The sequence below is a fragment of the Vipera berus genome (assembly GCF_964194415.1).
Source record: "Vipera berus genome assembly, chromosome: W".
Lineage (NCBI taxonomy): Eukaryota > Metazoa > Chordata > Lepidosauria > Squamata > Viperidae > Vipera > Vipera berus.
This window is the reverse complement of record NC_138210.1, coordinates 74,051,276-74,073,775: the sequence shown is the minus strand read 5'-3', so window position 1 is coordinate 74,073,775 and position 22,500 is coordinate 74,051,276. Positions and strand designations below refer to the sequence as shown.

The 22,500-nt window shown below is 46.4% G+C and overlaps 1 protein-coding gene across 1 annotated transcript in view; it reads left to right on the top strand.

Annotated features, from left to right (window-relative positions):
* The window catches only part of LOC308676836 (retinal guanylyl cyclase 1-like), a gene marked incomplete at its 5' end in the record, with an annotated part of 38,171 nt that overhangs the window by 9,245 nt on the left and 6,426 nt on the right, over window positions 1-22,500 (top strand). The window contains 13 exons of the mRNA XM_081342871.1: window positions 1,382-1,466; window positions 1,606-1,702; window positions 3,824-3,913; window positions 5,008-5,088; window positions 8,519-8,695; window positions 10,834-10,990; window positions 11,632-11,781; window positions 14,496-14,644; window positions 16,133-16,296; window positions 17,876-18,068; window positions 19,590-19,764; window positions 19,921-20,019; window positions 22,333-22,427. Coding sequence (XP_081198997.1) covers window positions 1,382-1,466; window positions 1,606-1,702; window positions 3,824-3,913; window positions 5,008-5,088; window positions 8,519-8,695; window positions 10,834-10,990; window positions 11,632-11,781; window positions 14,496-14,644; window positions 16,133-16,296; window positions 17,876-18,068; window positions 19,590-19,764; window positions 19,921-20,019; window positions 22,333-22,427 — 1,712 coding nt within the window. The remainder of the gene's footprint in view (window positions 1-1,381; window positions 1,467-1,605; window positions 1,703-3,823; window positions 3,914-5,007; window positions 5,089-8,518; window positions 8,696-10,833; window positions 10,991-11,631; window positions 11,782-14,495; window positions 14,645-16,132; window positions 16,297-17,875; window positions 18,069-19,589; window positions 19,765-19,920; window positions 20,020-22,332; window positions 22,428-22,500) is intronic.

The following is a 22,500-nucleotide window of genomic DNA, read 5'->3' as shown; positions in this document are numbered from 1 at the left end:
TGTGTCAAACAGGGAACTAGCCTGGAGTCCTTATGTAAACACAAGAGGTCAAAGCTTCTCCTACTGGATTACCACTTAAATGTGAGCCAGCTGCCAAAAAGGCCAGCCCAGTCCTAGGTTACATCAACAGAGGGATAGACTCAAGGGCCTGTGAAGTGTTAGTACCGCTTTACACTGCACTGGTGGGGCCACAGCTGGAATGCTGCGTCCAATTCTGGTAACCACGATACAAAAAAAGATGCTGAGGCTCTAGAACAGGGGTGTCAAACTCAAATTTCATTGAGGGCCGCATCAGCATTGCAGTTGCCCTCAGGGGACCAGGTGGGTGTGGCTAGGGTGGGTGTGGCCTACTGGGTGGGCGTGGCTAGAGTGCGTATGGCCTACTGGGTGGGCGTGCCCAGCTCTACATCGTTCGCAGCAAGGGTGCCTATGGGGGCCTGGGCAGGAGTGGGACAGATCTGAGGGTCTCTGGCGGAAGGAGGGTCTCTGGGCCAGGGCCAAGGCAGCGGGGACCGTTCCCTCACTGTTTCCAGGATGGTTTCGCGGGCCACATGAAACCACTTCGCGGGCCGGATCCGACCCCCGGGCCTTGTGTTTGACATGTCTGCTCTAGAAAGAGGGCAGAGAAGAGCAACAAAAGTGATTAGGAGCCAAAGCACATGATGAACGATTAAGGGAACTGGGTATGTCTACTCTAGCCCATCAAAGAGAAGGACTAGGGGGTGACCTGCTAGCTTTCTTCTGATATTTGGGGGGACTGTCACAGAAAAGAGGGGGGGGTGTCCACCAATTCTCCAAAGCACCTGAGGGCAGGACAAGAAGGAACGGGTGGAAACGAATCAAGGAGAGAAGCAACCTGGAACTAAGGAGAAATTTCCTAACAGGGAGAAGAGTTAATTAGCGGGACGGCTTGCCTTCAGAAGTTGTGAGTGCTCCAACACGGGAGGTTTTTAAAGAAGAGATTGGACAGCTCTTTGTCTGAAAGGGACTAGGGTCTACTGCTTGAGCAGAGGGCTGTACTAGAAGTCCTCTAAGGTTCCTTCCAGCTCTGTTATTCTGTGTAACGTCTGTGTAACTGCCCTTCAAGGCCTTTAGCCTTATGTAGCCTTTCACGGGCGAAAGCAGCCAATCTGGGAAGATTCCCGTAAAGTAGGCTTGGAACAATCAAGTAGTTTGAAGTCAAGGAGAGAAGCAACCTGGACTCAAGGAGAGACTTCCTAACGGTGAGAACAATTAACCAGTGGAACAGCTTGCCGCCAGAAGTTGTGGGTGCTCCAAGATTGGAGGTTTTTAAGGGGAAACTGGACATCCCACTTGTCTTAACCCTGGTGGACCTCAGTCCAAAGAAAATGAGTTTTTTTCCCCTTCCTCCTCCTTCCAGGCGTGGGTGTCGCTTTTGTTTTCTTCCTCTTCCTCGTTGTTACTCTCTTGCTCCTGGGTGGATCAGGTCTGGCTTACTATCTTCGGTGAGTTTCATGGGTGAGTCCCCACTCCAGAATGGCGTTTGGGATTCATATGGGACGGCGTCTGCCCCTCCCTGCTTCGGCTGTGGGCGACCGTTTTTCATTTCCGATGTTTTTCAATTGCTCGCCTCGCTTTTCGCAGATGCCAGTTTCTGCACGCCAAGCTCATGAAGGGACCCAACAAAATTGTCCTGACTGCGAATGACCTGACCTTCATCAACCTCCCCAACAGCAGGAAGGTAAGCAAGGTTTCACGCGACAGCCTTGAGAAGAACCAAGGGACCATCTGTGGGCGCGCCGGATTTATGGAACCATCTTCCGGTTGAGCTCCGGATGGCGCCCGACCTCCGCTCCTTCCGGCGCGATCTAAAGACTTACCTCTTCGAACAAGCTGGCCTGGCCTGATGGGATGGGGTTGGGTTTTATTAATGTGTTTTAACTTTTCTTATTGTGTTTTAACTTATTGTAAGAGTTGTGGGCATTTTGTTTAATCTCTTTTAATTTTTGTATTTTGTCTTTTAACATGCATTGCCCTGTTCACCGCCCTGAGTCCTTCGGGAGAAGGGCGGTATACAAATAAAATTAATAAATAATAATAAATAAATAAACACAACCCCGTGGCGATAGTTGTGATCATTGAGTAAAGCACTCTAAAATCAGAGACCGGGCTGAGTGAATAATGACCGAGTCAGATTGATGCAAGAGAAGAGGTGGTGTCAAAAGACCACGGTCACTGGCCTTGCAAAGCTGGTAGAGATGGCCAACTTTGGGACCATCAAGATGTAGATGTATCTACCCAAGGTTCAGTCCACTTTTCTTGTTTTTTGGACCATCAAGATGTAGATGCATCTACCCAAGATTAGATCCACTTTTCTTGTTCTTTGGGACCATCAAGATGGAGATGCATCTACCCAAGGTTACGTCCACTTTTCTTGTTCTTTGGGGGTATCAAGACGTAGATGTATCTATCCAAGATTAGGTCCACTTTTCTTGTTCTTTGGGACCATCAAGATGTAGATGTATCTACCCAACGTTAAATCCACTTTTCTTGTTCTTTGGGACCATCAAGATGGAGATGCACCTACCCAAGGTTACGTCCACTTTTCTTGTTCTTTGGGACCATCAAGATATAGATGCATCTACCCAAGGTTACGTCCACTTTTCTTGTTCTTTGGGACCATCAAGATATAGATGCATCTACCCAAGATTAGATCTACTTTTCTTGTTCTTTGGGACCATCAATATGTAGATGTATCTACCCAAGGTTACATCCACTTTTCTTGTTCTTTGGGACCATCAAGATGGAGATGCATCTACCCAAGGTTAGGTCCACTTTTCTTGTTCTTTGGGACCATCAAGATGTATTTTTTTATTGAAAAGTTTTACAAAATTTTAATAATAACCCCCCCTCCCCATCAACCCTCTCCCCTTCCCTCCCCCCCAGACTTCCCAAAGCATAATACAGGGTATTACATATAGCAATCTTATGCAAACATATGCTAAATATCTATTACAATGTTAACAAACCTTCCACCCTTTAACTCCCTTATAACAAAACTAAAGTAATTATAATACTTCTATAATTGTTAAGAATTATTCATATGCTATTTGAAACTTTTTAGTCCCATATTTGTTCTGAATATAATCAATCCATCTTTCCCATTCCAAAATATATTTTTCTTGTGACTGTTCTTTCAAATATGCTGAAACTTTTGCCATTTCAGCTACGTCCATTACTTTAAGTATCCATTGTTCTATTGTAGGTAAATCTTCTTTCTTCCAATGTTGCGCCACCAACAGTCTGGCTGCCGTTATTAAGTGTAACATTAATTTAGTTTCTATAACAGTACAATCCGAAATAATCCCCAATATGAATAGCTGCGGAGAAAATCTTATTTCTTTCTTAAAAACTTTCTGAAAAATCCACCCTATTTTTATCCAGAAGGCTTTAACATTTTAACATGTCCACCATATACGACAATAAGTCGCCTCTTCACTACCACATCTCCAACACTTAGGCGGTTGATTTGGATACATACATGCTAACTTTTTAGGATCTACCGTATTTTCCGGCGTATAAGATGACTGGGCGTATAAGACGACCCCCCAACTTTTGAGATGATTTTCATGGGTTAAAAAGTCGTCTTATACGCCGGAAAATACGGTAAGTGCCATCTATAAAACATCTTGTAAAAATTCTCTCTTAAGTTTTGTGCTTGTGTAAATTTTACACTGGACCATCAAGATGTAAGATGTATGTAACCAAGGTTATGTCCACCTGTCTTGTTCTTAACGGTTGCCCAATAATATTATTTCAGAGCGTTCTTTAGTTTACCCTGACGTGTCTTCTTCCTCCCTAGAAGATGGATGACAGTCCTGGGGGAAAGAGCTCGGACAAGAAAAGCTTGAAAAACGGGACGGAGCAGGAGAACAACGTAGCTGTGTTTGAGGTGAAGACGTATTCCTTCCTGTGTCGTGTGTGGTCCCACCTTCTTTCAGTATTGGATGGTGGGAGTGGAGGCCCTACAGGAGGGACCTCAGATCTAAAGCCATTTCCTGCAAAGGTTGGAGACCCCGGCCCAACAGAATATGGTGGGGCAAGGTCGACCTGAACATCAACTGTGGAACACCAAGAAGAAGGCTCAACTCATCTTTCATGGAAAAGTCAGGAAGGATTTGAGTTTGAGACCTTGTTGGTTGGTCCACTGTGGATTGTCCAAAGGCTGGGTCCTCTCCTCTTTGTTGTCTAACGTTGTTACGAAACCGCTTGGTTAGCCTAATCCAGGGGTCACCAACCTTTTTGGATTGGCGGCCCGGTGGGAGAGGGAGGGGCGGGCGCTTTACGCATGCATGCACAAATGCGAATGCGGCCACACGTCCGCGCGCACATGCAAACAGGCCGTGAGCACGCACACCATGCAAACGGGGCTGCGAGCATGCGCACGCAACTCTCAGTGACACCGGCAACCGGTGTGGCGCCACCACTGCCAGGTTCGTGGTGATGCTACCACCAGCACGAGGCTTGCGCTGCGGCCCGCAGCGATGCTGTCCTGGTGTGAGGTTCGTGCCACTGCTCCGGGGTGAGGTTCGTGCCAGTGCCTCGCGCGAAGATTGAGCCGCGCCCTGCAGCAAAGCCGCCCTGGCACGAGGTTCGCGCCAATGACCCCATATGAGGATCATGCTGCGCCCCACCGGCTGCTCGCAGCGCTGCTGTCCCCCACAGAAGGTTCATGGCAATGTCACCACTCATGCATACTAGCAGCCCTGCCACCGCCTGCACAACACTCACGGCAACGGTGGCACGAGGGAGGGGGAGCATGCACACACGCATGTGCACTGCCCAGCTACTCACGCAGCCCGGTGGCCAAGAGGCCACGGCCTGGTAGAGCGCTGCACCCCGTAGGTTGGGGACCTCTGATCTAACCCATCAGCTTGGATTGATGCAGAGCAGGGTTCACCCTTCCTTCCTGCTTTTTTTGAGCCCTCAAGATGGTTGAGAGTCACCAGGTGTGCCCTTCCTTGTCTCCTCCTCCCCCACTTTTAGGGTGACTGGGTGTGGCTGAAAAGATTCCCTGAAGGAAAGAGCATCGAAGTCAAACCAACCACGGAAAAAGTTTTTTGCAAGGTGAGTTCTGAAGAGCTTTCTTCCAAAAATGGGTAGATAAAGAGAGTCGTAGACAATCTTTCCTGCCTTACGTGTCAACCAGTAACGAGAGATTCCCCACGCAGGTAATCCTCGGCTTCCAACAAGTTCATTTAGCAAACGTTCAAAGTTACAAACATCCTGGAAAAAACAACAACGACTTATGACCATTTTTCACACTTACGACCCTCGCAGGCTCCCCAGAATTCAGATGCTTGACAACTGACTCCTGTTTTGACGGTTGCAGTGTCACGTCGTCCCTTTTGGCGATCTCCTGACTAGCAAAGTCCATGGGGAAGCCGGATGAACACTTAACAGCTGTGTTACTGGCTTAACCACTGCCGTGATTCGCTTAACAACAGTGGCAAGAAAGGTCATAAAACGGGGCAAAATTCGCTTAACGACAGCCTGGCTTAGCACCAGAAATTTGGGGCTCAGTTCATAATTTGAGTGTTCATAATTCGCGGACTACCTATATTTTCACCCTCCTCTGCCTCATCCGCTAAGATGTTTCAGCCAACAGGTGTGAAGGTGTGAAGAATCAGTATCGCATTAAATTCCAGTTAAGCTGATTTATTGCTCATGGCTACACACAAGGATCTAGTCAGCTAAGAGTTAGAATAAATTTGGCACTAGATAAGAGTTAATAGAATTCAAGAGGGGTTTGACTTAGAATGCTTATGGGAATGTAATGACTCGAGGCTGATTCCCCTCTTGACCCCACCTCCAGGAACAGAACAGAACAGAACAAATTAGAATTAGGAAGAGAACAGAACAGAACAGAACAGAACAGAATAGAATGAATTAGAATTAGAATTAGGAATAGAATAGAATAGAAAATATGGAATAGAATAGAAATAAGAATAGAATAGAATAGAGTAGAGTAGAGTAGAATAGAATAGAATAGAATAGAATAGAATAGAATAGAATAGAGTAGAGTAGAGTAGAGTAGAGTAGAGTAGAGTAGAGTAGAGTAGAATAGAATAGAATAGAATAGAATAGAATAGAAAATATGGAATAGAATAGAAATAAGAATAGAATAGAATAGAATAGAATAGAATAGAATAGAATAGAATAGAATAGAATAGAATAGAATAGAATAGAATAGGAGATGGAAGGGACCTTGGAGGTCTTCTAGTCCAGCCCCCTGCTCAAGCAGGAGAACCTATACCGTTTCAGACAAGTGACTGCCTAGCCTCTTCTTAAAAATCTCCAGTGATGGCGCGCCCACGATTTCTGGTGTCAAGGTGTTCCACTGGTTGATTGTCCTCACTGTTAGGAAATTTCTCCTCAATTCCAGGTTGCTTCTCTCCTTGATTTGTTTCCATCCATTACTTCTTGTCCTGCCTTCGGGGGCTTTGGAGACTAATTTGACCCCCTCTTTGTGGCAGCCCCTCCAATACTGGAATACGGCTATCAGGTCACCGCATTTCTTCTTTTCTTTAGACTAGCCCAGGGGTAGGCAACCTTGGCTCTTGTATGACTCGTGGACTTCAACTTCTTCCGCACCCATTCTTCATACGTTTTAGTCTCCAGGCCTTGGATCCTCTTAGTTGCTCTTCTCTGAACTTTTTCCAAACTCTCAACATCTCTTTTGTGATACAGTTGACCAAAACTGGCTGCAGTATTCCAGGTGTGGCCTCACTAGGGTTTTATAAAGCGGTACTAGTACTTTAAGGGACGCGGTGGCTCAGTGGGTTAGGACGCTGAGCTTGTCGATCAGAAGGTCGGCAGTTTGGCGGGTCGAATCCCGAGTGCCGCGTAACAGAGTGAGCGCCTGTTACTCGTCCCAGCTTCTGCCAACCTAGCAGTTCGAAAGCATGTAAAAACGCAAGTAGAAAAATAGAGACCACTCCGGTGGGAAGGTAACAGCGTTCCGTGCGCCTTTGGCGTCTAGTCATGCCGGCCACATGACCACGGAGATGTCCTCGGACAAGCGCTGGCTCTTCGGCTTTGAAACGGAGATGAGCACCGGCCCCTAGAGTCGGAAACGACTAGCACTCATGTGCGGGGGAACCTTTACCTACCTTACTAGTACTTTGCGTGATCTGCCTGCCCTTCTTGTACATTGCCCTACTTTTCAGCGGTGGTTCTCTGCACGGTGACCCAGATTTTGAGCACTCAGTCAAGGGGATGCAGAATTGCCCTGCTTTGGGGGCTTTGCCCCACAACTGAGTTGGGGCCTTCCCATCGTCAAGTCAGTAGGAACTCAACCAGCCTCCCTTGGCAACCTCGGTTTTTTTCCAAGGGAAGCGCTGATGAGGCCGCCAAGATTTTGTCCAGGGTGCTTCCTGGACTGGGGTGGAGTGTAGTCTGGATTCCCGGGAGGGAAGAGCTGCATTGCAGAGGGCCAAGAGACAGCAAAGTTTTAGACAGTGGAACGACTTGCCTCCAGACGTTGTGGGTTCTTCAACCTTGGAAAGTTTTTAAGAAGAGATTGGACACCCATCTGTCTGAAATGATATAGGGTTTCCTGCCTGAGCGGGGGTGGTGGTGGACTAGATGACCTCCAAGTTTTGTTCCAACTTTGTCATTCTGTTAAGTGAGGAAACGTTACTTTAACCTCAGTACCAGCAAGGATGGCTTACGGCTCTTTCAGTCACAGGCTGAGGTTGGGTTATGCAGACTCGAGATTAAAAATAGTTTGCCAGGACAATGGTAGTTAGAAGTATGTAGAACAAGTCTTCTACAATGGTAGTTAGAAGCATGTAAAGACAAGGCCTTAAGACAGAGAAGAAGGTCTTCTACAATGGTAGTTAGAAGCATGTGGGGACTTAAGACAGAGAAGAAGGTCTACAATGGTAGTTAGAAGCATGTGGGGACTTAAGACAGAGAAGAAGGTCTTCTACAATGGTAGTTAGAAGCACGTGGGGACAAGGACTTAAGACAGAGAAGGCCTTTTACAAAGATCATTCAAAGCATGTAGGGACAGGGCCTTAAGACAGAGAAGAAGGCCTTCCACAAAGGTCATTCGAAGCATGTAGGGACAAGGCCTTAAGACAGAGAAGAAGGCCTTCCACAAAGGTCACTCGAAGCATGTAGGGACAAGGCCTTAAGACAGAGAAGAAGGCCTTCTACAGGAAACCTTTCTAGCCATTCCCACTGTCAAGGAATAAGAAAGCTAACTGACTACATCCTCTCTCATCAAACAGTAAAAGAAAAAGTAAAGACAAAAACTAGAAAAACTTTTTACGCTTGCGCACACAGCAAAACTAACTCATAACCTAGCTAGACCACATGACATTCACTATGGTTACCAGATAGGTTATCAACACAGGTGCAGAACAGAAGGAAATGTGCAATTAGAATTGAGCTTTTCGGACGAACTAAAAAAAACATGCAGTGACACCCACCCCGCTAGGTGAGGGAGGACTTTCACTTCTTATTCCCTCTTGTTCTTCCCCATATTCAGCTGCGGGACCTGAGACATGAAAACCTGAACCCTTTTGTAGGCTTCTTCCATGACACTGGGATTTTTGCTGTTGTCTCAGAGCACAGCATGCGCGGGAGCCTCGAGGACCTTCTCCGTAACGAGGACATGAAACTGGACTGGATGTTCAAATCGTCCTTGCTGCTGGACCTTATCAAGGTGCCCGGGAAAGAGATCTAGCTGTCTTGAGATCCAGTTTAGGAGAAACATGAGGCTGGGATGAGGAATATTCCCTCGCGTTGAGAAAAGGGTTGGTGGCCCTCAAAGTTGGTAGAGATGGACAACTTTGAGACCCTCAAGTATGGCCCAGCTAGAGAATTTGTAAATGGTTCCTACTGGAGGACTTGAAGAAATGGGTGGCCCTCAAAGTTGGTAGAGATGGACAACTTTGAGACCCTCAAGGATGGCCCAGCTAAAGAATTTGCAGATGGTTCCTACAGTAGCTACTGGAGGACTTGAAGACTTGAAGAAGTTGGTGGCCCTCAAAGTTGGTTGAGATGGACACCTTGGGGACCCTCAAGGATGGCCCAGCCAGAGAATTTGCAGATCTTTCCTGCAGAAGCTACTGGAGGACTTGAAGAAGTTGGTGGCCCTCAAAGTTGGTAGAGGTGGACAACTTTGGGACCCTCAAGGATGGCCCAGCTAGAGAATTCGCAGATGGTTCCTGCAGTAGCTTCCAGAGGACTTGAAGAAAGTTCTCAGTTCTTGCTTTCAACCACCATCAATCAGGGCCTGTGAGCATCTGAAGCTCTTAAGAAACAAATTTAGGACTATCATCAAGGTTTCAGCTATGGAAAGATCTGCCTATCATGATCAAACATGGTTCTAAGAGGGAGAATGTGTAGGAAAACCCACTGATAGTTAAGAAGTATTTTTTAGGATGACCAGAATGTTTTATTCCCGAGATTATGATGGCATAGACTCCTTATATAATTGTATAGATCTCCCTGATCAGAAAGAACACGTAGTCCTTGTTTAGTGCCTGCCTCGTTCAGTGACTGTTCATAGTTACAGTGGTCATGATAAAATAACTTCACAACCAGTCCTCACAGAGGTAGTCCTAGAATAGAATAGAATAGAATAGAATAGAATAGAATAGAATAGAATAGAATAGAATAGAATAGAATAGAATAGAATAGAATAGAATAGAATAGAATAGAATAGAATAGAATAGAATAGAAAATATGGAATGGAATGGAATGGAATGGAATAGAATAGAATAGAATAGAATAGAATAGAATAGAATAGAATAGAATAGAATAGAATAGAATAGAATAGAATAGAATAGAATAGAATAGAATAGAATAGAAAATATGGAATGGAATGGAATAGAATAGAATAGAATAGAATAGAATAGAATAGAATCACATAAAAATAGAATAATATAATAGAATAAAAATACAGAATAGAATAGAATAGAATCACATAAAAATAGAATAGAATAGAATAATAAAATACAGAATAGAATAGAACAGAATAGAATAGAATAGAATAATAAAATACAGAATAGAATAAAATAAAAATAGAATAGAAAATAGAATGAAATAGAATAGAATAAAGAATAGAATAAAGAATAGAATAGAATAGAATAGAATAGAATAGAATAGAATAGAATAGAATAGAATAGAATAGAATAGAATAGAATAGAATAGAATAGAATAGAATAGGAGCTAGTAGTGACCTCAGAGGTCTTCTAGTCCAGCCCCCTGCTCAGGCAGGAGAAAGTTATAACAGTTCATTTATTGACCGTTCAAAGTTACAACGGGACTGAAAAAAAAGGCTTACGACCAGTTTTCACACTTATGACCCTTGCAGCATCCCCACGGTCATGGGACCAATATTCAGACGTTCGGCCACTGGTTCATACATATGACGGTCACTGCGTCCCGGGGGTGTGTGTGATCCCCTTTTGCGACCTTCTGACAAGCAAAGTCAATGGGGAAGCCAGAATCACTGAACAACCAGGTTACTAACTTAACCACTGCAGCGATTCGCTTAACAACCGTGACAAGCAAAGCCGTAAAATAGGGCGAAACTCACTTGACAAACGTCTCGCTTAGCGACATAAATTTTGGGCTTGATTGTGGACGTACGTTGAGGACGACCTGGGTTTTTATAACCTTCACGGGTCTGAAAAGCAAAGGAGAGCTCCACGCTCATAAGCGGAATCCTGGTTTCTGCTTTGCTTAGTGACTAAATTGCCGGTGCTAATTGTGGTCGCTCAACGAGGACTTACCTGCATCATGACGTGGGCCAGGCCCGCTCACCTCTTCTTCTTCTTCCCCCCCTTCCTCCAGGGAATGAAGTATTTGCACCACCAGGAATTCCCTCACGGCCGGCTGAAGTCTCGGAACTGTGTGGTGGACGGCCGTTTTGTCCTCAAAGTCACGGATCACGGATACAACGAATTGTTGGAGGCGCAGAAACTGACCCGGGATCCGATGAAGCCTGAGGGTGAGTAGGGGAAGAGGGGAATGAGAAGGGAATTAGGTGGGCCGATAAAAATGTTTAGGACACACAGTGGTCCTCGACTTTCAACAATTCGTTTCGTCACCGTTCAAAGTGGCAACAGCCCCGGAAAAAAGAAACTGAAGTCCTAAATGTCTACGGAGACTCTCAGTTAAGCAGGTCGTGGTTGTCCCAAAGGTGCTTTTTGTCAGGAGGCAACTGGACTTCCTTGTTCTTCTTCGAAGACGTTTCGCTTCCCATCCCGGAAGCTTCTTCAGCTCTGACTGAGTGACGGGGAGTGGAAGGATTTATACGCCTTGCAGACGGCGGGCCCTTCGCCTTCTTTTAGAGAACCGTTGAGGCCACTTGGAGGTTTACCTGCCTCCTCAGGGTCAGCTGAGCGGTGCAAATAGGGGTGGAGCCTTCTTGGCTGCAGGATGTCTTCTGCCCTGGGTCCCTTCCCTGTTGAAGACAGGTGCAAGGCTGTTGGGGACGCAACTCAAATGGTCCCTGTAGTCCGCAATGTTTCCGGTTCATATTTATGATGGTTTGCATTTAGAACATAACGAATAGATTAAGAGAGCGGGAAGGGACCTTGGAGGTCTTCTAGCCCAACCCCACCCTCCACCCCCGATTTATTTCACCAGACCGTTTCTGGACCGCGCCGGAATTGTTGAGGAACCCGGCGCTGGAACGGAAAGGCACTTTCAGGGGAGACATTTACAGTATCTCCATCATCATTCAAGAAGTCATCTGCCGCGCGGCGCCTTATTGCATGCTGGAGATGAGCCCCGAAGGTACTAAGAGGGGAGCGAGGAAGAGAAGGCCGGTGGTGGGTCGTCCTCTCCTGTCCAGAGTTTGGGGGTCAGAGTCAGAAGACCCTGGCCCATCGCTCAGGTCCTCAAAGAGGTGGGAACTCCACCTGCTGGCTTGGACCCAGACCAAACGTTGGCCATTCTGGCTTTGTGGCTTTGTTCCTGGATAAGGATAGTCCTTCTGCATTTGTCCCAGGCCAGCAGGGGACTGTGCTTTGGGTGCCAACTTTGTGCTCTGCCAAATATTCACATTTTTCTTCCCGGTAACTCGGTTATACCGGAATCATTTCGCCTATTAAGATATAAGATCACGTAGAGAAGTAAGCTATGAGCACGTCTTAGGCACAAAAGCTGGGTGACTTTGGGCCAATCAGCAGGAGACCGGGAGTTCTAGCTCTGCCTTAGGCATGAAAGGTGGCAGGGTGACTTTGGACCAATCACCAGGAGACCAGGAGTTCTAGTCCCGCCTTAGGCATGGTGAATCAGCTGGATGACTTTGGGCCAATCACCAGGAGACTGGGACTTCTGGTCCCGCCTTAGGGATGAAAGTCAGCTGGGTGACTTTGGGCCAATCACTAGGAGACGGGAGTTCTAGCTCTGCCTTAGGCGTGAAAGGTGGCAGGGTGACTTTGGGCCAATCACCAGGAGACCAGGAGTTCTAGTCCCGCCTTAGGGATGAAAGTCAGCTAGGTGACCTTGGGCCAATCACCAGAAGTCAGGGAATTCTAGTCCCGCCTTAGGCACGGGAGTTGGCTGGGTGACTTTCAACCAATCACCAGGAGGCTCTGAGTTCTAGTCCCACCTTAGGCTGGGCCAGTCCCTCTCTCTCTCTCTTAGCCCAGCCCACCTCACAGAGTTGTTGTTCTGGGAAAAAATAGGAGGTGGGAGGTGCATTGGGTGTGTTTGCAGACTTGAGTTCTTGGCAAAAGGGATAAAGTGGGATGCAAGTTATTAAATAAATAAACTCACGGCATAATTGCAAGAGCTGAGACGATCAACCAAAGGGTCACACAGGACACATCGTAGAAATATCTATGAAGTATATATGATCTTTGGGACACAATAGGATTAACCCACCACCATCAGAATACCAGAAAGTCACACTCAAGACCCAGGTCAAAAGTCCATACCACAGGAACAACTCCAAACAAAAGCCCAAGGAAGTATAAAAACCCACCACTCCCTGTTACATGTGGTCACTTTTTTTTTCTCCAGAGCCATCTGTCTGTCTGGCTCTCCTCTTCAATAAACTGCAACCTTCTTTCTAAAGTAGCCTCCATTTTGATTATTCCCGGTTCGGACTGGACCCAGATGAAGTATATATATATGAAGTATATATCTGAACGTTTTAGAACAGGGGTCTTCAAACTTGGCAACTTTAAGACTTGTGGACTTCAACTCCCAGAATTCCTCAGCCAGTCTTAAAGTTGTCAAGTTTAAAGACCCCTGTTTTAGAAGGGATACGACTATAATGATAAACCTAGTGGCTTCCTATGGGCCAAAATGAGATATAATTCAAGTTAAGAAAAAAAATGTACGAACTATGTTGATTTATATCACCCTTGGCGAAGAGGCCTTTGATTGCACAGGTGGTCCTCAAGTTACAACAATTGATTTAGCAAACATCTGAACCCACAACAACACTGGAAAAAGTGACTTACGCCCTGCGTTCACACTTACAACCATCACGGCATCCTCATGGTCACAAATTTGGGCACTTGGCAACTGTTGTGTATTGTGACCGTTGCCATGTCCTGGGATCACGTCATCACCCTTCCCAGCCAGCTTCCGACAAGCCCAGTCAATGGGGGAAGCCGGATTTTGTCTTAAGGACCGTGTGATTCACTTAACAACCATAGCAATTCAACTCAAACAACCCTGGCCAAAAAAAGGTCGTAAAATCTTGCATGACTCCTTCAGCCAGCATCTTTAATCATTTAAATTATTAAATTCCGGTCCCAATTATAGTCATAATTCCAGGACTGCCTGAAATAGAAATATTATGTTCCTTCACAGTTCCTATTGTTGAAGGAAAAAATCTTCATCTGGGTCCAGTCCGAGCCGGGAATAATCAAAATGGAGGCTGCTTTAGAAAGAAGGTTGCAGTTTATTGAAGAGGAGAGCCAGACAGAAAGATGGCTCTGGGAAAAAAAGTGACCACATGTAACAGGGAGTGGTGGGTTTTTATACTTCCTTGGGCTTTTGTTTGGAGTTGTTCCTGTGGTATGGACTTTTGACCTGAGTCTTGAGTGTGACTTTCTGGCATTCTGATGGTGGTGGGTTAATCGTATTGTGTCCCAAAGGTCATATCCTGCTTCCCTGGGGCTGGGGCTGATGAGTGTTGGGTTTTTTTGGTGTGAGGGATTGTTGATTCTAGGGATCTTTGTCTTTCTAATCCCACCAGCTTCCTGGCTCCAATCTTTCTGACAAGATGATCACACCTGCATTTCTACAGACCTGGTTTCTGTTTCGGGCAGAGAGACTTGGGTGGGTGGGTGGGGTGGGGTAGTTGGTTTCTGCCTTTAAAATCCTTTGGAGAAATATAATATTCTGCCTTTTTAATATTTCCCAAAATATTTCTTTCTCTGGATTCTTCCCACACTAGCATGGGTTGGGCTGTTTCTTTGGTGGGGTATCCAGGGGATGATGGGATTTGTGCCGAGAACACCTGGAGCGTTTTGTCTTTGTCCAAGCAGAGATCATCAAGAAGGTGGAGAGACCCCCTCCTCTTTGCCGCCCCTCGGTCTCCATCGACCAGGCGCCGGTAGAGTGCATCCAGCTGATGAAGGAATGCTGGTGCGAACAGCCGGAAAGGAGACCCAACATCAATCAAGTCTTTGATCAGGTGATGTGAGACCAGGAATGGGGGCTAGCAGACCAGAGGGAGAGGACTCAGAATACAGACTAACAGAGTTGGAAGGGACCTTGGAGGTCTTCTAGTCCAACCCCCTGCTCAGGCAGGAGACCCTGTACCATTTCTGACAAGTGGCCATCCAATCTCTTCTTAAAAGCCTCCAAGGATGGAGCACCCGCAATATCTGGTGGCAAGCTGTTCCACTGGTTAATTGTTCTCGCTGTCGGGAAATTCCTCCTTAGTTCTAGGTTGCTTCTCTCCTTCATGAGTTTCCATCCGTTGCTTCTTCTCCTGCCTTTGGGTGCTTTGGAGAACAGGTTGACACCCCCCATTCCTTGTGACAGTCCCTCAACTGTTGGAAGACTGCTGTCAGGTTCCCCCAGTCCTTTTCATTAAACTAGACAAGATGATAGATGGATGGATGGATGGATAGAAAGATAGATAGATAGATAGATAGATAGATAGATAGATGGATGGATGGATGGATGGATGGATGGATGGATGGATAGATAGATAGATAGATAGATAGATAGATAGATAGATAGATAGATAGATAGATAGATAGATAGATAGATAGATAGATAGATAGATAGATAGATATAGACAGACATAGATAGATAGATAGATAGATAGATAGATAGATAGATAGATAGATAGATAGATAGATAGATAGATATAGACAGACATAGATAGATAGATAGATAGATAGATACAGACAGACAGACAGACAGACAGATAGATACAGACAGACAGACAGACAGACAGACAGTGATAGATAGATCATAGAGATAGACAGACCAATAATAGATGGATAGATGGATAGATAGGTAGGAAGATAGATAGATAGATAGATAGATAGATAGATAGATAGATAGATAGATAGATAGATAGATAGATAGATAGATAGATAGATAGATAGATAGATAGATAGATGGACAGATGTAGAGATATTTAAATATTAAATAAATATACTGAATATTAAATATTTGATATTGGAGGGACTGCCACAGTGAAGGGGGGGTGTCAATCTCTTCTCCAAAGCCCCCAAAGGCAGGACAAGAAGCAACGGATGGAAACTCATCAAGGAGAGAAGCAACCTGGAACTAAGGAGGAATTTCCTGACAGCGAGAACAATTAACCAGTGGAACCACCTGCCTCCAGAAATCGTGGGCCCTCCATCCCTGGAGGCTTTTAAGAAGAGACTGGACTGTCACTTGTCTGAAATGGTATAGGTTCTCTTGCTTGAGCTGGGGGTTGGACTAGAAGACCTCCAAGGTCCCTTTCCGGCTCTGTTCTTCTCTTGTTCTGTAACCTGCCTCGAATATATAAAAATATAGTAACGTGTCAAAGGTCAAGAATGCCTCGGAGTTCTTTTGAAGAGTTTCCTCTGTGGGAACCCCGACAGTCCGTATATAATTTAATCCCGAGATGTCAAAAACAGACTCGGCTTCTTGATCTCTTCCTGTTCTTCTCCCACAGTTTAAGGGCATCAACAAAGGCCGGAAGACCAACATCATTGACTCCATGCTACGCATGCTGGAGCAATATTCCAGCAACTTGGAAGACTTGATCCGGGAGAGGACGGAAGAGCTGGAAGTTGAGAAGCAGAAGACTGACAAGTTGTTAACGCAGATGCTGCCCCCGTGAGTCTCACAAAATCCAAAAGACCTTAAAAGTGGGGAAGGTGGAGACCAGGTCCTGGCTGATTGCAGCGGTTCTGGGAGAGCCCAGCGGTGTCAAACTCAATTTCATTGAGGGCCGCATCAGCATGGCGGTTGCCCTCGGGGTGGGTGGGTGGGTGTGGCCTGGGTGGGCATGGCCTACTGGGTGGGCGTGGCTAGAGTGCGTATGGCCTACTGGGTGGGCATGGCCAGCTCTACATCGTTCGCATCAAGGGTGCCTATGGGGGGCTGGGCAGGAGTGGGACAGATCTGGGGGTCTCTGGCGGAAGGAGGGTCTCTGGGCCAGGGCCAAGGCAGTGGGGGCCGTTCCCTCACTGTTTCCAGGATGGCTTCGCGGGCCACATGAAACCAGTTCACGGGCCGGATCCGGCCCCCGGGCCTTGTGTTTGCCATGTCTACCCTAGAGATTTACAGACCCCCGGAATTGCCTGCTTCCATTTAGGTCACTGAGACCAACCACCTGCTGAAAGAAGAATCCAAAATTAAAGTAGAAAGAGATTCAGACGCCAGGGGGATGTTTCCAATAAAGGGGCACTCAGAACCAGAATGTAAACAGAAGCCACGATACAAAAAAAAGATGTTGAGACTCTGGAAAGAGTGCAGAGAAGAGCAACGAAGAGGATCAGGGGACTGGAGGCTAAAACATACAAGGAACGGTTGCTGGAATTGGGGATGTCTAGTTTAATGAACAGAAGGGCGAGGGGGAACATGATAGCAGGGTTCCAGTATCTCAGGGGCTGCCCCAAAGAAGAGGGAGTCAAGCTATTCTCCAAAGCGCCCGAAGGCAGGACAAGAAGCAACGGATGGAAACTAATCAAAGAGAGAAGCAACCTAGAACTAAGGAGAAACTTCCTGACAGAACAATTAACCAGTAGAAGCACTTGCCTCTAGAAGTTGTGGGTGCTCCATTACTGGAGGTTTTTAAGAAGAGACCGGACAACCACTTGTCTGAAATGATACAGGGTCTCGTGTTTGAACAACGGGTTGGACTAGAAGACCTCTAAAGTCCCTTTTACCTCACTTATTCCGTTATTCAGATATTGATTTCCTGCCATCTTTAACTTTACTTAATTTACTTAATTTAACAATTTAACTTAACTTGATTTAACTTAATAATTTAACTTAACAACTTAACAACTTAACTTAACAACAACTTAACAACGACTTAACAAAACAACTTAACAATTTAACTAACTTAACAACTTAACAACAACTTAACTTAACTTAACTTAACTTAACTTAACTTAACTTAACTTAACTTAACTTAACTTAACTTAACTTAACTTAACTTAACTTAACTTAACTTAACTTAACTTAACTTAACTTACTTAACTTAACTTAACTTAACTTAATCTATTGAAAGATGCAGTTAATCTGCTGGCTAAGAATCCCTCTATTCAAACAAATTTGGGAGGTAATAGGATGACCAATCCCAATTTTCAAGACTGCAATATTTTTGCAAATTTGCCCAGCATTATTTATTTGGCATTTTCAAGCTGATCGGCCCCATCCATTGAATTCCTACTTGTCCTCTCTCCAGTTCTGTGGCCGAGGCCCTGAAGACGGGTGCGCCAGTGGAACCCGAATATTTTGAAGAGGTGACCTTATATTTCAGTGACATTGTGGGCTTCACCACCATCTCGGCCATGAGTGACCCCATTGAGGTGGTGGACCTGCTCAACGATCTGTACACCCTCTTTGATGCCATCATTGGCTCCCACGACGTTTATAAGGTGAAGATAAAGCTGTCTTCTTTGTTACCATTGTGGTGGGCGGAAGATAGCTTACAAATGAAGGCGAATTTGCGTGTCCCAGGATAATGTTGCAGGATCCAATCTGAGTCGGTCACTGGGACCCAGAGGTTTAGGCATTCTGAGCTTTTGGACTCATACTGGATCCCATCTTCAGGGAACTTCTCAGATTGTGTGTTCTAGGATAATCTGTGTGTGATATTTATATGGTGCCTGTTGTGTGTTGTTGATTGGGGCATTGAAGGCTGGCTGTTAAGTCGTTGGTTGCTTTCCTTGTGCTGCCAAACCCTCGCCTCCTAAACACTTGCTAAGCCGGCGCTAAATTAGCACTCATGTTGACTGACTTTCCCAGGCTTCAATCACTTCCCTGGCTGTTTTTGTCCCTGCTCGTCCAACAATCTGAATAGCTGTGAAATTGAATGTATGTCCTTGTTCATTGCCGTGTGATAGCTTGGTGGAGGCAGGGATGGGGAGGAACAGGATACTACCGTGGGTGGCGTTGATGTTTGGTGCCATCATACAAAGATCATATTCTCTGCCCGTTGGTTGTTCGGTGAGTCGATGGTTCTTGGAAGTGAAGATGTAGGCCTGGGGAGCTAGATTTCTACAAAGTAGGAGGACCTTAGGGAAAAAGGGCTGTGGTGCATATCAGCCTAGGTTGCTTTTGTTTGAAACACCTCTCTTCTTTCAGATTCAATCTCTGCTAGCGTAAGAGATTAGGGGACATTGATCAAGAACTGGGAGGAATATTACATATAAACTATCAACAGGGAAAAGAGTGCAGAGAAGAGCAACAAAGATGATTAGGGGACTGGAGGCTAAAACATACAAGCAACGGTTGCAGGAACTGGGTTTGTCTAGTTTAATGAAAAGAAGGACTGGGGGAACATGATAGCAGGATTCCAATAGTTGAGGGGCTGCCCCAAAGAAGAGAGCCTCAACCTATTCTCCAAAGCAGCTGAAGGCAGGAAAAGAGCAACGGATGGAAACTCATCAAGGAGAGAAGCAACCTAGAACTAAGGAGAAACTTCCTGACAGTTAGAACAACTAACCAGTGGAACAACCTGCCTCCAGAAGCGGTGAATGCTCCATCACTGGAGGCTTTTAACAAGAGATTGGGCAACCATTTGTCTGAAATGGTATAGGGTCTCTTTGGGGGTTGGATTAGAAGACCTGCAAAGTCCCTTTCAACTCTTGTTAAGAGAAGAATTCGTTTGGAGATTAGGTCATAAAGAGTAGCTCTGTTCTGGCTACAACAAACTCAGGAAGAAATTATTAAATAGTCAAAGAGACTCTGCCTTCAGCTCATTGATAAATGAGGTTGCGAAGTTACTAATGCCGTTTCCAAGAGTCAGTACTTTACCCCTGATTTTTGCACTAAATGCCAAAATGTGTCTTAACTCTGCATCTGCCACATGATTTTGACTACGAATGCTTGGCTAAGCCAAGTCTCCTTGTTCAAGACCTTTCGGCTGTTTTCACCGCTCCTGTTCTGACTGACAGGTGGAGACCATTGGCGACGCCTACATGGTGGCTTCTGGGCTGCCGAAACGGAACGGGAACCGACACGCAGGTGAAATCGCCAACATGTCCCTTGACATCCTCAGTGCCGTTGGCACTTTCAAGATGCGCCATATGCCAGACGTACCTGTCCGGATACGCATCGGCCTGCACTCCGGTAAGGTCATCAGGAATGTTGCGGCAAGGCTGAGGAACGGCCCCCTTTTGGTGGCTCTCTGCCTTTCCCTTCCTTAAAAATAAGACGGGTACCAAAAAGCGGTTGAAACCCGCTCCTGAAGTTTAAAGAACTGAATTTGTCTGATGTCCTTGTCAGGGCCCTGTGTGGCTGGCGTGGTGGGACTGACTATGCCACGATACTGTCTCTTTGGGGACACGGTCAACACTGCCTCGCGGATGGAGTCCACCGGCCTTCGTGAGTAACGCATCCTTGGCTTGGAAGGAGCTCGCCAATTGAACGGCTGAGTGTCCAGAGGGGAAAACCCACCTAGGGAACACGGGGGGAACGAGTTTTGCAAATCCAGTTGTAACCTTCTGCCTTGGACAACACAGTTTCTTTGATCTACAGCCAGCCTACGAACCCCTCAGAATCCAAATCAACCGCACAGCCAACTGGAGACAGCACCATCCCTCAACCCCATCCCGCACAATCCCCCACTCCCACCAGCAGTTCACCTTTCCGTGGCCTTAACCTGCTCTAATCTCCCCATCACAAGACGCATCACCAGCCTCTCACGCGGTGGTGGGATTCAAATAGGTGAACCACCGATTCTCTGTGTGGAAGCTGCTTCCAGAAGTCTGTTCTGGGCCTGGGCAACAAAAGATTAACTACGGGTTCTGCCGAATCGGTGCGAACCGGGTGAATCCCACCACTGCTGTCACTGATGACTCACCCCTGACCCATTGATAATTCACACCCTCCAAGGACCCTGACCTGAAGTAACCTCCCCATCCCAAGGCCTATCACCCCCCTCTCTCTGATGACTCATCACAAGACCCTCACTTGACACTCCCACAACTGAAGCCCTTATAAATAGAAGAGCACTGACATAGACATCCGCCATAAACACCATTGAAGCTGTTGCCTAGCCTGGTGTTCTTTCCCAGTCTACGTACGCCCTTGTCACTTCACAAGGACAACCCCTCTTTTAACAGTAGACTGGAAAAATAAGCCCTTTTTATCTGCGTTACAGACCTGATAATTCTCCCAGGAAAAACAAAAGCAACAGAACCCTTTTCCAACGGAGACCTTATCCAAAAAACAAAATGGAGCATGAGAAAAACAAGAAATAACTCACAGGCAAAATAAACAGACCACCATCTCTTAACACTGAAGTTCTTTGCAAACGGTTGCCTCCAGCAACCAGCCCTGCCCACACATCCTCTTTTTGTTATGCAGCCCGCAAGGTGTGGCTTCTCACTGCTTTCTCCTTCTCCCCTGGAGCCGCCCCATTGCCTCCCTCTGACCTACTCGTGTGACCTGTCTGCGTTTATGAGCGTCTCTGAGGTCTTCCAGCTGTGCTTCCTCCGAGTCCAACTCAGCCTCCCAGCACAGCTGGCTCTCAGCTTGATCACGAGTGGAGGGGCCAGGTTCTTCCTCATTTTGTAAGTCCTGTAGCTCATCGGAGCCTTCTTCTGACTCTGATGGCTCCCCAGGCCCTTCCTCCTGCTCCTCCCCCTCTGATTCCCCAGACTCAGCTGCCGGGATCACAGGCTGGCATGGAATCACAACACCTGGTAACAAAACATACGGAAACCAACCCACAAGCTCGGAGAACAAACTTCCACCCTCATCCTCCACCCGAGATACAGATACTCGCCACTATTGCAAACGCAGCATCTTTGTCTGCAGAGAGTTGCAGATCGTCATGTTCTTTGCTTCCCCTCCAGGAGTGTTGGCGAGCCAGTCAGGAGGAGACGATCAAGCAGGGAATTAGTCTGGACTCTTTAAGTAAACACAGAAGGCCTAGGCCTGACCCTTCCTGAATGCCTTTATCTAGTTCAGTGATGGCGAACCTTTTAGAGATCGAGTGCCCAAACTGCAACCCAAAACCCACTTAGGTATCGTCAGGTGCTGGGTGGGCGTGGCCCATTGGGTGGGAGTGGCCCATTGGGTGGGCGTGGCCCATTGGGCAGGCGTGGCTGCGGTGGTAACGGCAGACTGGGTGGGACTAAAAAGTTCAATCAATCAATTCCAACTTGGCGAGATCTTTTCTTTTCCCGTGAGAAGTTGAAATTGATTGATTGATTGAACCTTCTTTTTTTTTTGCACATGGCGGCGGAGGCCTAAAGCGAAAAGGTTTTATAAAACCCAGCTGAAGGCCTAGGACTGGGGCTCTGCGTGGCACCTGTGGCACCCATGCCATAGGTTCGCCACCACGGATCTAGTTTTTCCTAGGCAAAACTTGCCATTCTGAGGAGATTCCTGTACTGGAGGCAGAGAGCAATGAAGTAGCTAGTTTGAACTCTACACGGGTGAGTCTGTTTGTTCGAACCAAACAAGGAAAGACTGTAGGAGAGTGCCAAAAGAGACAACGAGATGGTTGAGACTACACAATCTAAGCCCTGCTTCTTCTAACGTATGTTGCCGCCACCCTCTCAACTTTTCTGACCCTCCTCGCGCCACCCCTGGCGATTGTCTTTTGCTAAACCCCTGTCTAGGTTGAGTTCTGGTGTGCTTTTAAACCTGGTGTTTCCAAGTGCGTGTTGGTGTGCATTATTTTTGCAGCTTATCGAATCCACGTCAACCTGCGCACAGTCGAGATCCTGCATGCCCTCAAAGAAGGCTACAAGCTCGATTTACGAGGGAAAACCGAACTGAAGGTATCAAAATGGCATTTGAAAGGTAGTATATTAAGCAACATCGCAGGCAGAGAGAGGGAGAAAAAGAAAGAGA